We start from the raw sequence: 18821 nt of genomic DNA, 5'->3' as shown, positions 1-18821 counted from the left end.
AGTTGTTCCACTAATGCACTCTGGGAAAACAAAGTTCTATCTGCCCTCCAATATTCAAACAGTAATTTGAGTAAAAAATGATTGTACCTAAATGGGTCTCGCAAGATTTAATGATTATTTCTACTGGGCTGATAGATACAATCTTTTGAAATTTTAGTTAAGAAACTAACTTCAATCATTGTGAAAACGCCCCAACCACTGCTGTTGAACGTGACTACACCTCTAAGAGTGTTTGATAAAGGTTGCACCTCAGCATATCTGACTCATTATGACTTCATCCTCCGCTCCTTCTCTCCTCCTTCTCTTCTAGCTGGGTCACTTTTTCTTTTTTTTTTTTGCATATTTCTTGTGTCATTCAGTGATCAGTGCACTTTAAACAGAGCTTCCCATTTCACGAAAAAGAAAAAAAAAACAAATGAAAAAGCGTTTCCAGTTCTACATCTAATCCGCCATAAATTAGATTATTTACATTTTCAACATTTCAAACCAATCTGAACTTGACGTGGTGGTTCTCACATTGCACCCGAAATGGAAATCAGTGAAAGTTTGGATGGAGGTTTTTGTGTTAATGGACACGAGGTGGGACTGACACCCCCTGACTGAATGGCTTTCACATGCCCTCTGCTCTGTAGCCCACAGCACTCGTCATCCAGTGCGTATGATACAGATTTTACCGTCTGAGCATCACTGTGGGCAGCCTGTCACCAGCACAAACCATCTAAAGACCATCAGATGTTATGATTATCAACTGCATTGCAAAAAAAAAATTAAAAAAAACCAAAAAACAAAAAAAAAAACCCCACCACACCTCCACCTCCGCTCTCATCTCACTTCAACAGTGCAATTTGGGGAAACATACATACACACAGAGAGCCCGCCCCCCCCTCCCCTTCAAATCACAGATGACTGTTGCTTCGCTCAGTGTGCAAAAAGGGAGCAAATCACGACACGACAGTCGAACTGAGTAGAAACCACAGTAGAAGCACAGTACACAGAGCAATGCCTCGGGAGGATATAATAAGTCACGTTTTGTTCATTTGCCGACCTCCTCTGTACTACAGGTGTCGAGTGGAACCAGGAACTATGAGCACGTGGGGACATCATGTGGGTTAATCCCAGAAATTAACAACTTCAAACAGACAATTTGGCTTTTTCTCAGCAACTGTACCGAGAGACAAAACTAAGTAGTGGTGATAAAAACAAGAGTATTTTCTTACAAAGGTCACAACTCCTCAAAGCAAAACCCCCCCAAAACCCTGACTATTCTAAGATTGAGATTTTTTTCTTCTTTAAAGTCATGTAGTGACTTTTTTCTTTTCTCCTGACTTAAATTAACCAAAAAAAATATTGATTTCTAAACAAACAGTTTTTCAGTATTCTACACTGGATTGTTTTGCCTAATTAAGTGGTTTAAAGTGTGCACTTGTTGGCCTGTTCTGGAGTGCCATGGTCAATACATCCCTCCAGGAGTCCTCCAGGGGACGGAAATATGGGAAGAGACTGGCTGAAATTATTCACAGTTAGAAAGTCACAAAACACAACATGAATCGAGCCCTATGAAGCAAAAACAAAGACACCAACCAACCAGTCGGAGAGAGAAGAGACATGTGAGTGGGTGAGGGCAGGAGTTCTCCTGTCAGTCTTTGTGTTGTTTCCTCTTTTTGCCGTTGCGGTCGAGGTCTCAGGAGGTTGGTTGGTCAGTCGGGTTTTCACGGGCACTGTGGCTAGCTAACGCCCGGCTTTGTTGAGGTTTCAGGTCTATGGCAGAAGGTCCGGTTTTTATATAGCAGCAGCAACATGAAAGTTCATCAATATGATCATAGTAATAATAATAATAATAATGATAATAATAATAATAATAATGGCCATCTCAGAGTTTAACAGACAAACACAGTAAGACAGAGCAGTCCTCCTCTTCCTCTGAAACCTTGACCGGACCAGGGAGGGGAGGAGGAAGAGGAGGATGTTTAGGTCCACGAAGAAGAGTAGGTCCAATGGAGAGAACAAGAAGAAGGAACAGAGGGGGGGAGTGGAGGGGGGCGATAAACAGAACGATGCTGAGGTTTCGTTGGCGTTACATCTACGTTTGTAAAAAGAAGAAGCGGGAGGTAAAATTGCCACCAGTAATCAACATTTAAGCCTCCTTTCTTTTAAGAAAACCTCTCCTCTCCGCACACACCCCCACCTCCCCTTTAAGGAGGAAGTCACCTCCCGCAGAAAAAACACGCTCCAGTCAACTTCAAACTCTGATTCTTCTCAACTTTTCAAGATGAACTGATTATATACAGCAGCACACAAACGGACCCGCACAGATGAAAGAAAAGTTTACAGATTTCAGTGTTTGAAAAGTTTACAACATCAGTTCTTGAAATGCTTCATCGTTTCAACATTACGGGTCTTTTGCGCAATATAGTTTGATTCTTCCCCCCAAAAAAGTATAGAAACCTTCAAGACATCAGGTGGTAACGTAGAAGTAAACTGGCGTCTGGTGGGAATGTTACCATTCACTTGCAATGTGTGTGTGTGTGTGTGTGTGTGTGTGTGTGTGTGAGGAACTGAAAATGGAGTTGGCAGGTCTGATCTGAGGTATTTCCTGGTGGTCAACATGGCGTCTTGTATGCATAAGTAGCAAGTTGCTCCCTGGGTAAAAGGGGTGAGGAGCATGGAGGTTTCAGGGTGAGGTTTCGGGTGAGGGAAAAGTGCTATAGGACACAGAGAGCTTATATACAAGCGAGCACAAAAAAAGTTTCTCTCCTCCCCTTTTTTTTTTAACCAAACAACTCCTTATTTTCTCTTTTCTTTCCAGTTTCCATCCTTTAGCCCCCCCAGGACTCAAAAGTCTTTTCCTTCTTTAGTGCTATCTTTTAAGATTAAGTCAAACCACTTTTCTTTCTTTCAGTCACTTGGGAAGAATAAAAAAAAAAACAAAAACAAAAACAAAAAACTCACTGGACTCCCGACAAATGAAATCTTCAAATCAAAAGAACCCATCATTGAACAAATAGCTTCAGTAGTACTAACTCAGGGAGTCATTATTCATTATGTTTTAAACTGTTATCACCACACGGCAGCGTCGGCCAGGGCACCCGTCCACCAAAACCCTCCGTGTTGGAGCTCCACAGGGAAATTCCAAAATCTTCACTTTACCGCCCACAAGGTCAAATTGCAGGACAAAGTCTTTTTTTTTCTTTCCTGAAACCACAGCAGCAGAATCAACAACCGTACAGTCTTCTTCACCCTTCTTCCAGGCCACCCCGCTCCTCCTGCGCTCCCCTTTTCTCCTCTTCCTCCTCCTCTCTTCCTCTCCCCCACACTCCTTCGCTCAGAGTGCAGTGCTGATTGTGAGGTGCTTCTAGAGAGGAGAGGAAGAGATTCATCAAGAGTCCAAATGCTCCGCTTCTTTTTCTCAGTTTTCTTTTTTTCCTCCTCAGGCAGAGTCGATGGGATTGAGGTCGAGGAGGATTGTTTTAGGGATGGTGGGGTGGGATTGGTTTCCCTCCCTCTGTCCCATTTTCTCACTTTTTCTGCAAAAATGAAATGTGGCCCCAGTTTCCCAGGAGAGGGCAGATGGGGAGGAACCAGTGAACCCTGATTGAAGGAGCAAAGAGCAAAAACTAAACAAGGTCTAGAGTTCAGCGTCAATAAGGAGGAAGAGGGAAAGCAGACTGACACAAAACATAGTAGGAAGTGTGTGTGTGTGTGTGTGTGTGTGTGTGTGTGTGTGTGTGTGTGTGCGCGTGTGTTGTCCCACACTTCCCCCAAATCAGTTCTGTTGCAGGATGAGGTTCTCCAACTCGTCTGCTGAGCGAAGCAGGAAGGCGGCTGACTCTCGGTAGCCGGCGATCAGCTGACGCACGGCGGTGATCTCTGGCTGGCTGAGTTGGGTCGACGCCCCGCCCCCTCCTGCGCCGCCGCTGCCCCGCCCACCCAGGCTGTGGTTGGCGGCGGCAGAAGAAGAGGAGTTACTCATGTTGGCAGAGGAGAGAGATTTCATGCTGAGGTCTGTGGGCCCTGAACATGGATGGAGGGGGAGAAGCGGTGAGGGGGGGGAGAAAAGGTTGAGAGAGAGAAGGGTCGGTGAAGAAAAGGAGGGAAAGGTGGATCCAGGTGAGGATGACAGAGAGGGTGAAAGGAAGAGAATAAGAGGAAGGAAAGATCAGTTAGGTCAGAATATCATTCTGAAGTATTTACTGATGTTAGTGTTTGTACATTTAACTTTGCATTTATGGAACATTTTTATCTCCTGTGGCTTCAATTCAACCATGTCCAGGTCCAAGGTGACAACAGAAATGAGAGAGTTCAGCCAGCTAAACAAACAGTTTACAGTGGGATTTACAGTTGTGTCTAAAGGAGTTATGGTATAGCTGCATGTGGTGACACAGACACCACATGGAGCCCAGAAGAACCGTGATTGGCTGCTTGTGTTTTCCCCTATGAACGATTGCTGAGCGTTAAAGACAACTGGCCCCAAACTCGGTCCACACACGTGTGCGAACACAGACTGAGGGCGTCACCTAAACAATCTCAACACTTTGGAAGTGCAGGCTGCAGTCTGAACATGCAGCGAGGGGCACGCCCCAGCACGAAACATCAAGCGAACTCCGACCCCTTCGCTTCTGTCAGAGCAGCCGTGGCTGACCGACTGGATAAAGCTCTAAGTGAACGTCTGAATATGCATCAGCATACTGACGGCACTTTGTCATCTCTTTATTCAGACTGGATTGCAATTAAAATGGAAACGCTCTGATTAGCTCTATGTCGCCCCCTGATGACCATGACCATGTTTGGAAGTTGAAGAAAGACTATCACATCTAACAGAGTCATTTCCACAGCAAACCTGCTGCCCCCCCCCCCACCGGCGCTCTCTGGCACAGTAAATGAAAGAATAGAAACACAGCCACGCAGGAGTCTCCTATCCAGTAATTAGATGAGACGAACTGTCACGGGGGGCTTTGTGAAGAATGTAAACACAGAGGGAAAATGTGGGCAATATATTTAATGTACAATACAGCCCGATCACGTACTCTAGCTCTGTGGTGGTGCTGTCAATGGTTATAATCCAACAGGCAACTATAAATCAAAGCCTAAACCACAGGTATCTAAGACGAGATCACCGTTAATCCCCTGAAATAAATTCCAAGTATCAAGTATAAATCCAGGCTACTTAACTGGGAGGATTCTCCTCTGAGCTGATTCACCCACATACCACAGCATTTATTGCCTAAGCTAATGTGCAATGCCTGTCTCTCAATGGGCCTTTAAAATACACACAACTCAACATTAAATATAGAAGACACTGTATTATATAGAAACACTGCTTTGGTGTTCAGTTACTCTTCAGACGGAGACATAATGATGCTCTGATGACTGAATATTTCGTTATATGAACTGCTCCACGCTCACACAATCGTCTTGCTATTGAGCTGATGACTTTGTTTTGAGACAGATGAGCTGATGAGCTGAATCAGTAAAAGTCTCCAGTGTGAATAGCCGATAACAATGACTCCATATCCTAGTGAGGCTGCCATCAGCACCATGTCTGTGTGTGAGCTGTCACACCGCCACCTGCTGCCCTCTCTCTCCTTCCGCTGCTCTTTTCTGCCGCCGCTCCTTCTCCATCTCCTCATTCAGCCCCAAATTACCCACTCGTGCCGCTTCTTTTCATCACTCACATCTTTTCCTCTCTTCCCTCATAACTTCCTCTTTCGTTCGCTCTCTCCTCTCATTATTTTGTCCTGGCCATAAAGACCCTCTTCCTCTGTCCCCCACTGCTCGTCCATCCTTACCGTTGCTCTGAGCACCAGTGCCGGTCGTCAGGGAAACAGGGTGTTGCATTGCAGCGCCCAGGCCCGGGTATCCACGGTAACCATAGCTGAGGCCTGCTCCATTGATGTAGAGCTGGGTGTCCTGGGAGAAGGCTGATGCCGCCAGGGAGTAGGCGGAGTGAGCGAGGGACGCCGGCTCCCTCAGACCCCCTCCTCCGCTGGACGGCTTGTCCAGAGAGATCTGCTCATCCTGGCAGAGAGACGAGGGGTTTTCTTTTTGAAATACTACTCAGCAAGCTGGGTGCATAAAACAATGCAACTGATAAAAGAACACAGGTCCCAGAAAAAATCTACATAAGAACATGATTATCTAGAAAGGAGGATTTTCTATTTCATCCACTTTTCCCTTTCCTTTAATTTACAGAGGAAAAGTCTTTTTCAAGTGAGAACAGGCCAAGAAGGCAACACAAGAATTACAGTAACACAAAAACACATCTAAGATTAGCAAATTTGAAGATTTCTGCTTTTCACTACTTCCACTCTTTGCTGTCAGCAGAATCTATGTAATTCATCACTGGACTGGAAAAACAACACCCTCTCTGTTTTGTGCCCTAAAGAAATACAGCTGTTTTAAGCCCACACTCTTATCAATTATAAGGATGGGATCATTTATTAATCACTGTATTGCCAAGAGATCTTGATATATTGAAAAGAATCCTGATGATCCTCATGTACGCCTGTTCTATACTAACTTGACAACTACCTGGATGACTTGGACTTACATGATAGGCTTCGAGGCGCATCCTCTTTGCAGCGTTGCGTGATTCGCTCTCGCAGGCGGCAGCCAGGATGTTCTCAGCCATGGCTGAGGTGAGGTGAGGTGGAGTAGGGCGAGTCTGCAGACGACATATTAAGGAATTAAATTACTGAGTGAATTAGTTCTGTAAACTGAATCTTCAGACAGAACAAATCAAACATCTTCGGCCATGGTGGCAGCAGAGGGACATGGAGCCGGATACAGACTGTGCAGTCAGTAGCTGTGCGTTGTAATTATATACTGACAATACTGGACACATACACACCCTCAGCTGTTAACTGACTATATTTTAGTGCTGACTTAATTACTTATAAATAATAAGATATAAATATAAATTATAAGAAATAAATACTTGAAGAAAAGAAGTGATCTGTATTCCTTTGAGAGGAAGACAGATGTTTGTTTTAGATTTCCAGACAGCTAGAAGAGCGTCTCTAGGTTTAATTCCAAACAGTAAAACTTTAATTCACAGAAAGTGTTCTCCTTCTTCTTTTTTTTAGCTCTAATGAGCACTCTACAGTGGCAAATACTTTGTGGTGAGTCACTGTACACATGCCACATGCTGTGATTATGCAGATTAATGCATAAATGTATCTGAAAGCACAGTGGGCCTATTGTGTCATAACCACAGCAAAAATCCTTCCGACTGCAGCGCCGTGCTTAACACGTAGTGTAACATCACGCTTCACCACTGGGGGGCAGCAGATACATTCAGTGTGAAGCAGCGTGTTGCCTGTCAGACTCCACACAATATTACTGTGTGCACCAGGAAAAGTCACCTGATGCTCCCATCATACACCTTTCCTGCATCGGTACAGTAACCCACTCTGCCTCTGCTGCTACAGTTGAACCTGCACACTCAGCTAATTCAGTCAATGCATTAAATATCTATTAAGTTTGGACAAATGTCATAACTTGGGCTGGATTCTAGCTACTGGGAGGCAGTGACAACCTTTGAACTCTCTGACTGCTCTGACACAATGAGGGTCTTTCTTGAGGCCTTCTGTTATTCTTTAATACTAGTTAAGATTGCACTGCATTGATTATCTGCACACAGCCTGCTGGTTCAGATGTTGTGTTACTAACACTAACAGTACCTGACCTGAAATGGCTTTGAACCAAACAGATGCACATGAGGAGATGCTGCTGAATATTCTTTATTAGTTCTTATATTAAGATATTCTGCACAGTGTCACGTTTGATTAGAGCATGTTGTTTCTATAGTTACAACCCATTTACATTTTTTCATCTTTTCACAGAAGATGATAATTGTTTAACCATGCTGCAGTGACAGCTGCAGCCTATTCTGTTTGATGATACTGCAGACAAAACAAATATGTTAGGTTATAAATATATTACAGTACTGTGACTTTGGAAAATTGAAAACAACTGGAGAGCATGCAGGGCGCACCAAGACTGAACATTTTAAATGTTTAGCTAATTCTGTGCCCGAACAAACTGCACACGATCAATGATTTTTGGACAAAATATCATTTTGAATATTAGCAGTTTGTAACAGGACTAAATCAGACTTCTGGCTAATGAGCTTTTGAAAGGAATAACCACCCGTGTAATGATTTGTGTAAATGACTCTGGGATGACAGAATTCTTTTATAATATAAATCTACACAGTACAAAAAGCTGCTGCTAAATCCAAACTGATACAAGTCAAAAAAGGGACAAAAACAACAGACAGATGCTTTTTTGAGAGAATAATTGTGTGTTTGTTGTACACTGGTACATGTTGGCCTCACAGGATCACACACATAAACATGGTATGGGTGGTATTAAACAATCCAGAGAGTGTGCCTCTGTGTTTGGTCCTGGCTTTACAGGACATTTTTTTTTTTTAAACGATCAAAATTCCTGTGATCTGTTTATTCCCTTCAGCACAGTATCTACGTTTGCTTCTGTGTGAAGTGAGCTTGCTAAAAGTTCCCAAGAGAGTGTTCCTTGCGTTTCAGTCTCTTCCCCTTTACAGTGAGGCACTTCAGCATGTATAAGCAACAGTGGAGAACATTTTCCTGACTGAAGCACATGCGCTAAATCAAAGGTTTAGTTCACTCTTGTGTGCGAACGCATAGATTCTGTGCACACAGTATAAAAACATGAGGATGAATGTCTTCTAGCGCTCTGGTTTCCCCACAGGAGTTGACTGAATGACACAGGCGCAAAGAAGTAAGGGCGGCAGTGCATTATGGGAATTACTGACTCAATGGGTCAAACAACCCATTGTAAACTGGACAACAGAATAGAGAGAGATGGTTGTTGAAGATTGTTGGCTGAACAAAGACCCACACTGCCCGACAAGCTGTATACTATTTATTCCTCTGATTTTTACTGTTGTTTCAACATGTCACACATTCAGTGCTGAGAGCAGACATCAGGTCTGTGTCACGCAGTAACTCATCCGTTCAGCTCAGGCTGAATTAAAACGGTTTCTCCAAACCGTCAAATCTAATAATGCTGCATTTTTGGGGAAGTTAGAAAACTTCAATATTTGCCTGTTGATATTACCACAGCACACACTGATACTGCTATCATTGATATTATTAGAACAGGTGGACCACAGTCAGACTGGCACAGTCTTTTAAATGTGTTATTTAACACAGAAAATCTATTGGCAAATATTTTGATAATTGATGTTCCATTTTCTGATTCCAACTTCTCCAGTGTTTGTTTTATATATTCTCACATTTAATGGAAACCAGATTAATGAATTGAGAATAACTGAGTAAATGAAAACAATCATTAGTTCTATTATAACAGAAAACATGGAGATGCCTGTCACCACACCATGCAAACAGACAGGCACATGAACAAACATGCACAGTACCTCCATGCCGTTCTTCTTCATGCGTCGGCAAGATTTGAGGTAGGTACGGATGCGCTTGCGGGCGCGTTCCTGGAATTCTGGGAACTGTCTGCTGCAGGACTCGATGATGGCCTGGATCTTCTCCTTGGGCTGTTTGGAGATGGGAACCATCCGATCCAAGTTCTCGTCCACAAACAGACGCACAAACATCTGCAAGAAAACAACACAGAAAAGATGTTTTCACTGGTTTTTAATCATCTCGGTCACTTAGCACCACAGACATCGCAGCTTATCTTCTTCATGTGTATGTCTGTATGTGCGTCAAACATATACAGTCAATGGTGTGAAAACTACATTATTATCTTGGCCAATTAAACACACAGTACGTAATTTCTGCCGCCGCGGGCTCTCTCAATCAAACCGGTTACAAAAGATGTGGCTTGATGATGTCACGCAGTAGTACGGGATCATGGGAGGTGTTGTCTTCATCTGACATGACTCAGGCAGAAATCACGTTCATCGCTGAGTATCAGCGTGTCATTCACGTTACATTTATTCACATTAAAGCCATTTCATTGATGAAATTGCCGTGACTAATGATAGCCAACGTAGAGTTAGCTGCCCATTCAGCTCCTGGAGCTAATGCTGTGTGGCAGATTCAGTTGTGGGGCAGCCCAGTGCTGTTATCTGTGGTCAAATAACCTGATGAGTGTGTTGAACGTTGTTGTAGCTTGGTGGTTGGCCTGTGCCACTCAGTAGCACATTGTAGTAAGCTAGATTGATATTGACATATATCGATAAAATAGGTCTATCCTGGGTTCCTGGGTTGCAAAATGGCTGCAATTAATGGAACAAATATGCTGTGTTAGTATTAATGAGTGTAATTCTGTGCTAGTTTGCAGACTTCTCGCCTCATTTTCGGACAAATCCTGTTTTCCTGACATTTGGTGCTAGGCAGGTAGCGTACAGCGGGTTTACCAGAGCTTGTTTGTTGAGAACATCTGCCCGCTGCTGCTGGAAACACAGTGACTGAACTGACTGACTGAACCAGACGGTAAATGTGCTAAAAACCTAAAGAAAAGAGGCTAAAAGGCTCCGTGGAATTGGAGAGTTGGAGTCATATGATCCATTAGTTGTATAAAAATATATAAGAGGGTCTTTGCCATCAACTAAGTATGTGATCAATGACACTGACGGCTTTTAAAGGAAGAACAGACGATATTTTTTCTTTATGAATATGAAGAGACACCTTATTGATCCCACTGGGGACACTGAGTCAAAGGTCTGAGCCAACACACTGTCTGACTTACATTGAAGGCCTTTAGTCTCTCGGGATCGACTCCCTCTGTGTCGTTGATCTTGTCATTGTCGTCGTGGTCATCGTGGTCGTCGTCGTCATCGTCGGGGGCGACCTGGCTGCTGTGACGCCCCATGGTCAGGTCCTCCGCACTCAAGTCCATCTTCACGCTGTCGTAGCTGCCCCCGGAGCTGTACTGGGGGGACTGGACACACACATACAGTAGTGTTACTGCATTTGTACTTCAGTCTGAGCGTCTCAATGAAGACGCATGTGTTTACCATTAACGAGCTTAAGGAGTTCATTATTTGTGCCAATGAAAAGGCCCTTGAATACAAAGATTTAGGTCTCTGATGGTGCCACCAGACATCATGGAGGCAAATAAAAAGAAACACATTCAAGTAATAAATAATTGACTCATAGTGAGTGAAAGTCTACAGATAAAAAGTTTTAGACTCCAACGGCGCCAAGAGTACTTTGGGAAACAGAGATGACAGGTCTGCTGTTGCAGGTGTCAGAGCTGGGTAATAAGGTGGACGATGTCTGTTGGAGTGAATGATTCTATATTGTCTATGACTGATTCCAGTCCTGGGGTTCCTGAATAGTTTGAGATGGTGCACTTAATGAAAGGATGGATAAATACTAAATTAGTTGGACCTTTGAGTGGAACTGGATGAGGTGATGTTGGATTAACCCCTTCTTTATAAAATCATTGTGTGTGTATGTGTGTGTGTGCTGTGTAGTCCTACCTTGCCCCCGTAGTCCCTGCCGTCTCGGTCCAGTCGCAGCTCGGCGGTGTGTGTGTGGGACTGGGAGTGTGTGTTGGGAGTGTGTGCACTATGTGTGTGAAGGGTGTGTGGAAGAGGGAGGGCTGGGTGTGGAGCCAGGGGGGGTTTGGCAGCCAGTGGGTACTTCCTGCGGAGCTCCTCGGGCGCGTTGGGATGCAGGGCGCCAAGCAGCGCCGCGGCCGCTGCCGACACAGTGACGGGCAGGTGCGAGGTGGACAGGGGCAGGCGCTGAGGGGGCGGGTCACTCAGGTTCATCGGCTGCTGGTCCTCAGACAATGAGGAGGAGGAAGTAGGCGTGCTGAAGTCCAGTGGGGCGGGGCCACCGTTGCCATTGATGACCTCACTTTCCCTGACCATGGCACCGTCTGTTACAGCAGAGGAGGGAGGGGTCAGGGCGGGCAGGCCGTTCCCACTGCCGCTCTCTGATGACGAATCTTCTGAAAGGAGAGACAGTGACAGAGGTTCAACTTTACAGATTCAAAACGCAGTTTTCTGTTACCAATAATATATTTCTCCCGTGGCTCAAGAGCTGAAGCCGTGAGCTCAGCCCGATGTTGTAGGAAAACAGCTTCCTCACATTAGCTGCTGCTGACAGACACACTGATACGGAGAAGGTTCAAACTGCAGCTCATGTACGTGCAAATGTTTCCATTAGTCAACTACTTTGTACAAAGGAAAGTCCCACAGAAAACCATCGCAAATGACCTCTAAAACCACCCGCATGGCTCGATGCTACAAGAGGTAACAGTTTTTTTTTTTAATTAAGCATCACTCTTGGAATCTTGGATTATGTGATCTTATATTCTTACTTGCCTTTGTTTGATACGCTGTCCTCTCTGTCTCTCCTATGTCACTCCTTCTCCTCTGATTTGCTATTTCTCTTTTGCAAAGTGACACCGCATATAAAGAGGTTTGCTTGCACTCACTATCATCCCTATGTTTCTATGTTGTTACGGAAAGTAAGTGTGACACGTGCTGTTGGTGTGACGAAAACACACAGCAAACACCCCCATGTCTGTGATTTTAGATGGTGATTACAGAGAGCTCTTCTATTCTGTATGAATTGGCCTTTAACATCGCAGATGTCATGTGATTGCTGTTACACACGCTGCCCTGAATAGACATAAATGCACTGTTTATACTGTCATTTCATGGCTGTTTTACTGCCCAGCAGATGGCAGCCTTCCTTCACGAAGTAGCTCCATCTCTGTATGAGCCTCTGCTTCTCTTCTTTAATGTTTCATAAGAATATTGCTTTATTCTAGGATTGCAGCATACCGGATGATTCTGTGTTTGTATGGGAGGGCAGAATATAATCAACACTCAAGTATGAAGCAGTCCGATTGGACAACAGCACTCAGTGTTAGGTGTATAATGTATACTACATACTTCATGGTGTATCCCCGTGTATTTTAAAATGTGAGAAAATAATAAAGTGAGTCACTTTGCAGAAATACAGCAAATCTCATCGCTGCAGTCACAACTGTCCAACAGCTGAAGTGAAATTGGATGAGAGCTACTATCTTCCTGTGGCCAGCAGGGCTGTGACAGCAATGACTCTGACACGAGGATATAATAGCCAGACTGTCTGCTGGTGGGAAGAAAATAATGAGTTCCTCAAATTATTCTGGAAAAAAAAAAAAAGTTCTCCAGAGCCATGGGCTATGTTCTGACTGCTAACGCCTTCCTGGGTACCAGCAATTACAATTAGGGTGAATAAAATAACATTGCTTTTTATTCACCCTTGTTATTTCAGCGTGAGTAGCTTCTCCAGCGGACCAGAGATGAGGTTTTGCGTCATGAGTGAGAGCGAGAGAGAGAGTGAGAGAGAGAGAGAGAGAGCGAGAGACTGCATGCAGCTGCTGTGGAGGCTTTTGTTATGGTCGGAGTGTGGTGGAGAGAGCAGTGTCTGTTTATTTGATTAGACCCATCCAGTCTGCAGCCTGACCACACAATAACACAGTCAACACCCGGCATTGTGAGGCCCCTCCCCCCACCGCAGCATGCCACCATCCTCATCATCATTACCAAGGTCTTCTTCCTCCCACTTCTTCTGAATCACGGTAACATCCTCTCTTCCTCCCATCAACGTTCTCAACGCTACCTTCACACAGTGTGAGAGTCTAATAGCACAAACTTTTCACCTTAAGCTCTTCTGTGCATTTTGTTAGTCAAGTTCCTGCTCTCACAACCAAGCTGTCATCTAGAACAGTAGTTCTCTACAAACTCTTTGCTTAAGCAGACGTACCAACACTCCACTGTTGTCAAATATAACAAATCACAAGTCAAAGTCTGAACTCTAACTTCAACATCCTGCTTAAGGGCACAAAAATATACTTGGCAAAATGTACTTCAAATATCGAAAGCAAAAGTATACTTTCTGCAGAAATACGGCCTCTGACTGATGGTACAGTGATAAAGTGTTAATATAATAAATAAACAGTATTTTACTGTTGTTGCTGGTCGAGGTCGGGCTTTGTTTACCACACAGATATGTTTAGGCACTTTGGTCCAGTTTTTCCCAAACCTCAGGGCCAGGATCCCTCAAAGGGTCTCAAGATGACCCTGAGGGGTCATGAGATGGGGAAGTTCCATCATCACATGTTGTTTGTATTTTTTGGTCCTTTTCTCTAATAACATTTGCGCCTGAAGTGTAGCAGTGTAAAAGTATAAAGAAGCATGAAGAATCTGAACATTGCACTTAAGTCCAGTACTTGAATGAATGTACTGTAGTTACCTTCCACCACTGGGGGGTTGGGACACCTCCCCCAAGCCTAACCCTAACATCACAAGCAAAAACTCAATTTATTATAAACATTCGAACCTTCTCCAGTGAATGACTGAATAATTATAGTTTTTCAGTCCCCTCTAAAATACTCAAAGAGAACTGCTGGCTTGCAGACGGACATTGCCTTGTTTTAAGGGCTCACCAGCTAAAAAGGTCAGAAACCACTGATCTAACTGTGGCAGAGGTAACGTCACTTGTAAATCCTGATAACACTGACTGTGCTTTACGTTAAGTTTCACTGTTAATCGTGTTACCTATCCACTGTCGTGGCTGATAGACTTACTGGTCATAGCCACAACTAGGAATGCCAGCTGTTGAGAAATACCGTTAATGGTCTGTTGCGATTGATTTAATAAAAAAGTTGAAAATCTAGCTTTAAATGGACTCTACTGTCGAAGAACCCTAAAGGATTAGAGTTTTACCCTGGAGTTTATGGGTGTTAAATGCTTCAGTATTTATTGCTGCTGCAGGTTCAACATCTTTCTCTCTCTATCTCTGTCTGTATCGCTTTTCAGGCAGACAGCCTACTAAATAAGTGATCATGGAATAAATGGTGTGTGCCAAGCAGGCTGGCAGGCAGGATGGATGTCTGTCCGCCTGACTGTTAGCTTTTATTGTTCTCAATAGACTGCTGGTTCTCAGTCCCAAATGCACACACACAATGAAGCACGAAGACAGAGAGAGGACGGATGGGGAAATGTAGAGACACATTAGTCGACATGCAACTTCAATTATTCCCAAAATACGGCTCACTGTTTAATTCGAGCCGCATTTCTATGCTCCTCATTTTCCCCTGTATCACAAAAGTCCCCAGAAATGGAAACGGATGAATGGGGAGATTTCAACTGAGGAACATAAAGAGAAAGTGAATGAGACAGAGCGGACTGAATGAGTGATTTGACGTAGAGACAGAAAGTGGCTTCGATTGAGGATGATTGGAAGACAGAGAAGGGAAGGAAGAGGCAAGAGACAGAAGAGGAGCTGATATGAACGAGTCAACACTGCATAAAAAACACAGTGGTTGAATTGTAAGGAAAAGAAAGTGATGTATAGACAGAGAAAGAGAGAGGGGGGCTGAGGATGGTATTGACTGTATCATTCGTTCGGTGGGGGAGGGAGGGAGGGAGGCAAGGAGGGGTGGAGCCCAAACCTCTGCATAGAGAGAGGGAGAAATGGGTAGAGAGGCACCAAGGTAAAAAAGAGGGAGAGAGAGAGAGAGAGAGGGAGAGATACACTATCGAGGGAGGTACAGGCAGGCAGAGGGAAAGAGGTCAGGAGGGGGGTGGGAGGAAGAGGCGGAAGAGAGGGGAGGGAGGGGGTCATGGCTCGGGGGTGGGGGCAGCAGGAGGAGAGGAGAGAGGGGAGAGAGGAGAGGATGAGGGAGGGTTGAGATGGGGGATGGGAGGGGGAAGAGTAGAGAGAGACTGAGGCAAAGGGACAGGCACGAGGGAGAGATTTAGATTTTTATGCATCTCTTTTCTTCTCTCACCGTTCTAACGAAAGAGCTCTAACTTCTCTCACTGTACATGTTTGCAGTGTAGCCTGCTGGGTATTTAAGCTCGTGAACCATTTGTCGTGTTTCTTCTCTTCCATTCTTCATTATTACGTTTACATCTCACACATTGTATAATTGATTTGGCTGTGTTGAGCTTAATTGGGGTTATGCTAATGAAGCGGGAATTTAAATTTGAGAGAGAAAGACAGCAAATGAGGGGAGAGGAGACGGACTGAGCGAGAGGGAAGCCCTGGGACCTGGAGGTAGAAAAGCATGGCAGGATGTGGAGGGAGTATTCATGCGCACAGGCGAAGGCCAACCTAATTCCTGCCTCTTCGACACAAATCCCCCCCCTCAGCAGCAAGACCACCACCACTGCCTCTGCATCCCTCTGCCCGACCATACAGCCAGGGATCTCTGCTCTCATCCTCAGCTTCCGTCACTGTCTATTCTTCCTCTGGTTCACGCCTGCTGAACAGGGAGCTGCCCTCTCTTTTTTTTTTACATCCTCCCTTTTAGACACAAACAAGATGCAGCCCTCCTCATCCTCTACCTCCATTGCTCACCCCTCTCTGACTCAGAGAGGGCTGGTGTCTTTTCCTATTCAGCCAGGATCAGACTACATGACATCAGCGAGTCTGATTTGACAGAAATGGGGTGTTGTACGGTGGCCGGGAGGTGCAAAACAATTTTACAATACGAGAAACACTTTTACAAAGCTGGAGACAAATTTACATTTTGGAAAACATTTTTACAAATCAGAAAACAAAATGACATTGCCATAACACATTTACAAGTCCTGAGACAAATTTACATTTGAGAAAACAAATTTACAAGACGTGAAACACTTTTACAAACGCCGAGACAAATGTACAAGTAACTTTTTCAACCGGAAAGGGAATGTACCAACTGTCGAGTAGAACTGGAAGTGATAAGGAGTTCATGGCGACCCACGGTGGACGGCAGTCTTTTGCCCGTCTTTTGCCCGTTTTGTGGCGAACATATGAGCCGATTAACGCGGTACATTCCCTTTCCGCTTGAAAAAGTTACTTGTAAATTTGTCTCGGCGTTTGTAAAAGTGTTTCACGTCTTGTAAATTTGTTTTCTCAAATGTAAATTTGTCTCAGGACTTGTAAATGTGTTATGGCAATGTCATTTTGTTTTCTGATTTGTAAAAATGTTTTCTAAAATGTAAATTTGTCTCTCGTATTGTAAAATTGTTTTGCACCTCCCGGCCACCGTAGTATCGAGAACAAAAGGTGCAACAATTTGTTTTGTCCGGTCAGTCTCTCCAAACGAAGGACCACTACATCCCACACTTGTATGTTCTTATACTTTAGTGTACTTTTGATCTAAGCCTCTTAGTTCCAATGCAACAAAATCTTTAACTCCCTGAGAACATTTCTTCTCCATCAGCTTCTTATCAAAAGGATCGAAGTGCCACATGAACACATCATTTTCTGCTGAAGTTACGGCACTTATTACATACATATATTTACTTATACATATACTTGGTTATATGTTCCAATCCAACAGTGAGGACAGTGATGGATTTGTCCGATCACATCACACCTGCACCGTCCCGGTGAAGCCGATGAGCTGGATTTTAGAGAATAGCGTGCTTCCAACGTTGTGATGTGATATGGGATGTTCACGTGTCCGCATACTTTTGGCCGTAGTGTGTAGCCTGCTTCAGATGCCATGGCTGTTTACAGCCCTGATCCTGGAAGTCTGCCTCCTGTCTCTTGATCCTGATCATCTTTGCACGTCATGAAAATTGTGAAAAACTGCAAACAGTGATTGGATGAGGTTCACAGCATGGACTTAAGGATCCATGATCCATTAATCTGATATAGTGGACATCCTGAAAGACCTAAATGTTGTAGTCTGACCCTGGTATGCCACAGTCCTCCTCCACTCCACATCTTTTTCTCTGATCTTGGAGACAAAAGTTGAATACCTTCCTCAGCCCTCCTCCTTTCTGCTTTAATCACCCCCAGTCCCTCTGCCTCTCCTCCCCTTCCTCGTTTTCTCTTCTCTTGCCTGTATCTCAAACCAAAAAGATTATTGAGAGCGCTCATCCCTCGTTCCTGTATGAAATCATAGCGAGTCACCCTACGTATGTACAGTAAGATTGCACATGACCTCTGTGCAGGCAGCGATGACAGTAAACGCGAACATTTGCTCTTCTGTGGAGTAACTCTGCTCAGACAGGATTAACCACTTGAAAAGCCGACTATAAAACAGCTCATGAAACATAATCGTTCACTTAAATCTGTTTCTCCACGAGTCAAAGTCAAAGTTCAGGAATTATCATGTAAATAAAACAGATCCATTGAGCCTCAAAGACAAGTGCTGCACAGTGCACTCATTCGTGCATATGTGTTTGATCTGAGTTACACCTTCTATGATGCTCAGATATGGGGACTTTAATTACTGTGTTTGCATGCACAGCAGTACTGTAAATACTGGAAGTAACCAGCAAAGGCAAATACTTAGGCTACAGCATTTACAAGAGATACTTTCCATAATAGGGTTAACACCAGATCATTTAACAGCTGAATCTATCAAAGTCGGTGTTTCCAAGAGCAGGCATTCTCTTCATTTGTTATTTATGATTATTTACATGTTTTCTCACCAGCGTTCCGTGTTATCTTTCTTACTGCTACAGGAATCATTCTCCTTTGGGAAAACATTCATATGAAATCTGGATTTTCATCAACCATAATTAAGAACCTTGGAAACATAGCTGATGCAAGAATTTACTGTAGTATAGTTAGCTAGCTTACTAGCCAGAGCCTAAACTGGTGTCTTTGCTTTGGCAGACCCACAATTCCAATGTTGCTGCAAACAAGCTGCAAATCTTACAATTAATTTTTGCTTAAAAATGATCAAATGTTCATTGACTCCCAAAATATTTGCCATATTTGATAACATAATCATTTCGGCAATAGATGTGACTCAGGACAAGATTACAAACTTTTCAGAGCAACCTTTCAAGCCTACTGAGTGTGTGAAGCTAAAAAGACTTTTTTGGTGGTGTCCCTTTTAGTGTG

General features: G+C 44.0%; 1 protein-coding gene across 1 annotated transcript in view; it reads right to left on the bottom strand.

Annotated features, from left to right (window-relative positions):
• Positions 1–3763: 3763 nt before the first annotated feature.
• The window catches only part of LOC139209894 (nucleolar protein 4-like), a 137923-nt gene continuing 122865 nt past the window's right edge, over positions 3764–18821 (bottom strand). Inside the window, exons 6-11 of the mRNA XM_070839783.1 lie at positions 11444–11919; positions 10708–10899; positions 9419–9607; positions 6548–6661; positions 5787–6015; positions 3764–4011 (exon numbers count right to left, since the gene is read on the bottom strand). Coding sequence (XP_070695884.1) covers positions 3764–4011; positions 5787–6015; positions 6548–6661; positions 9419–9607; positions 10708–10899; positions 11444–11919 — 1448 coding nt within the window. The remainder of the gene's footprint in view (positions 4012–5786; positions 6016–6547; positions 6662–9418; positions 9608–10707; positions 10900–11443; positions 11920–18821) is intronic.

The sequence above is a fragment of the Pempheris klunzingeri genome, chromosome 11 (assembly GCF_042242105.1).
Source record: "Pempheris klunzingeri isolate RE-2024b chromosome 11, fPemKlu1.hap1, whole genome shotgun sequence".
In the NCBI taxonomy this organism is placed as follows: domain Eukaryota; kingdom Metazoa; phylum Chordata; class Actinopteri; order Acropomatiformes; family Pempheridae; genus Pempheris; species Pempheris klunzingeri.
Note: the sequence above shows the minus strand (reverse complement) of the source record. Positions and strands in the feature narration are given on the sequence as shown.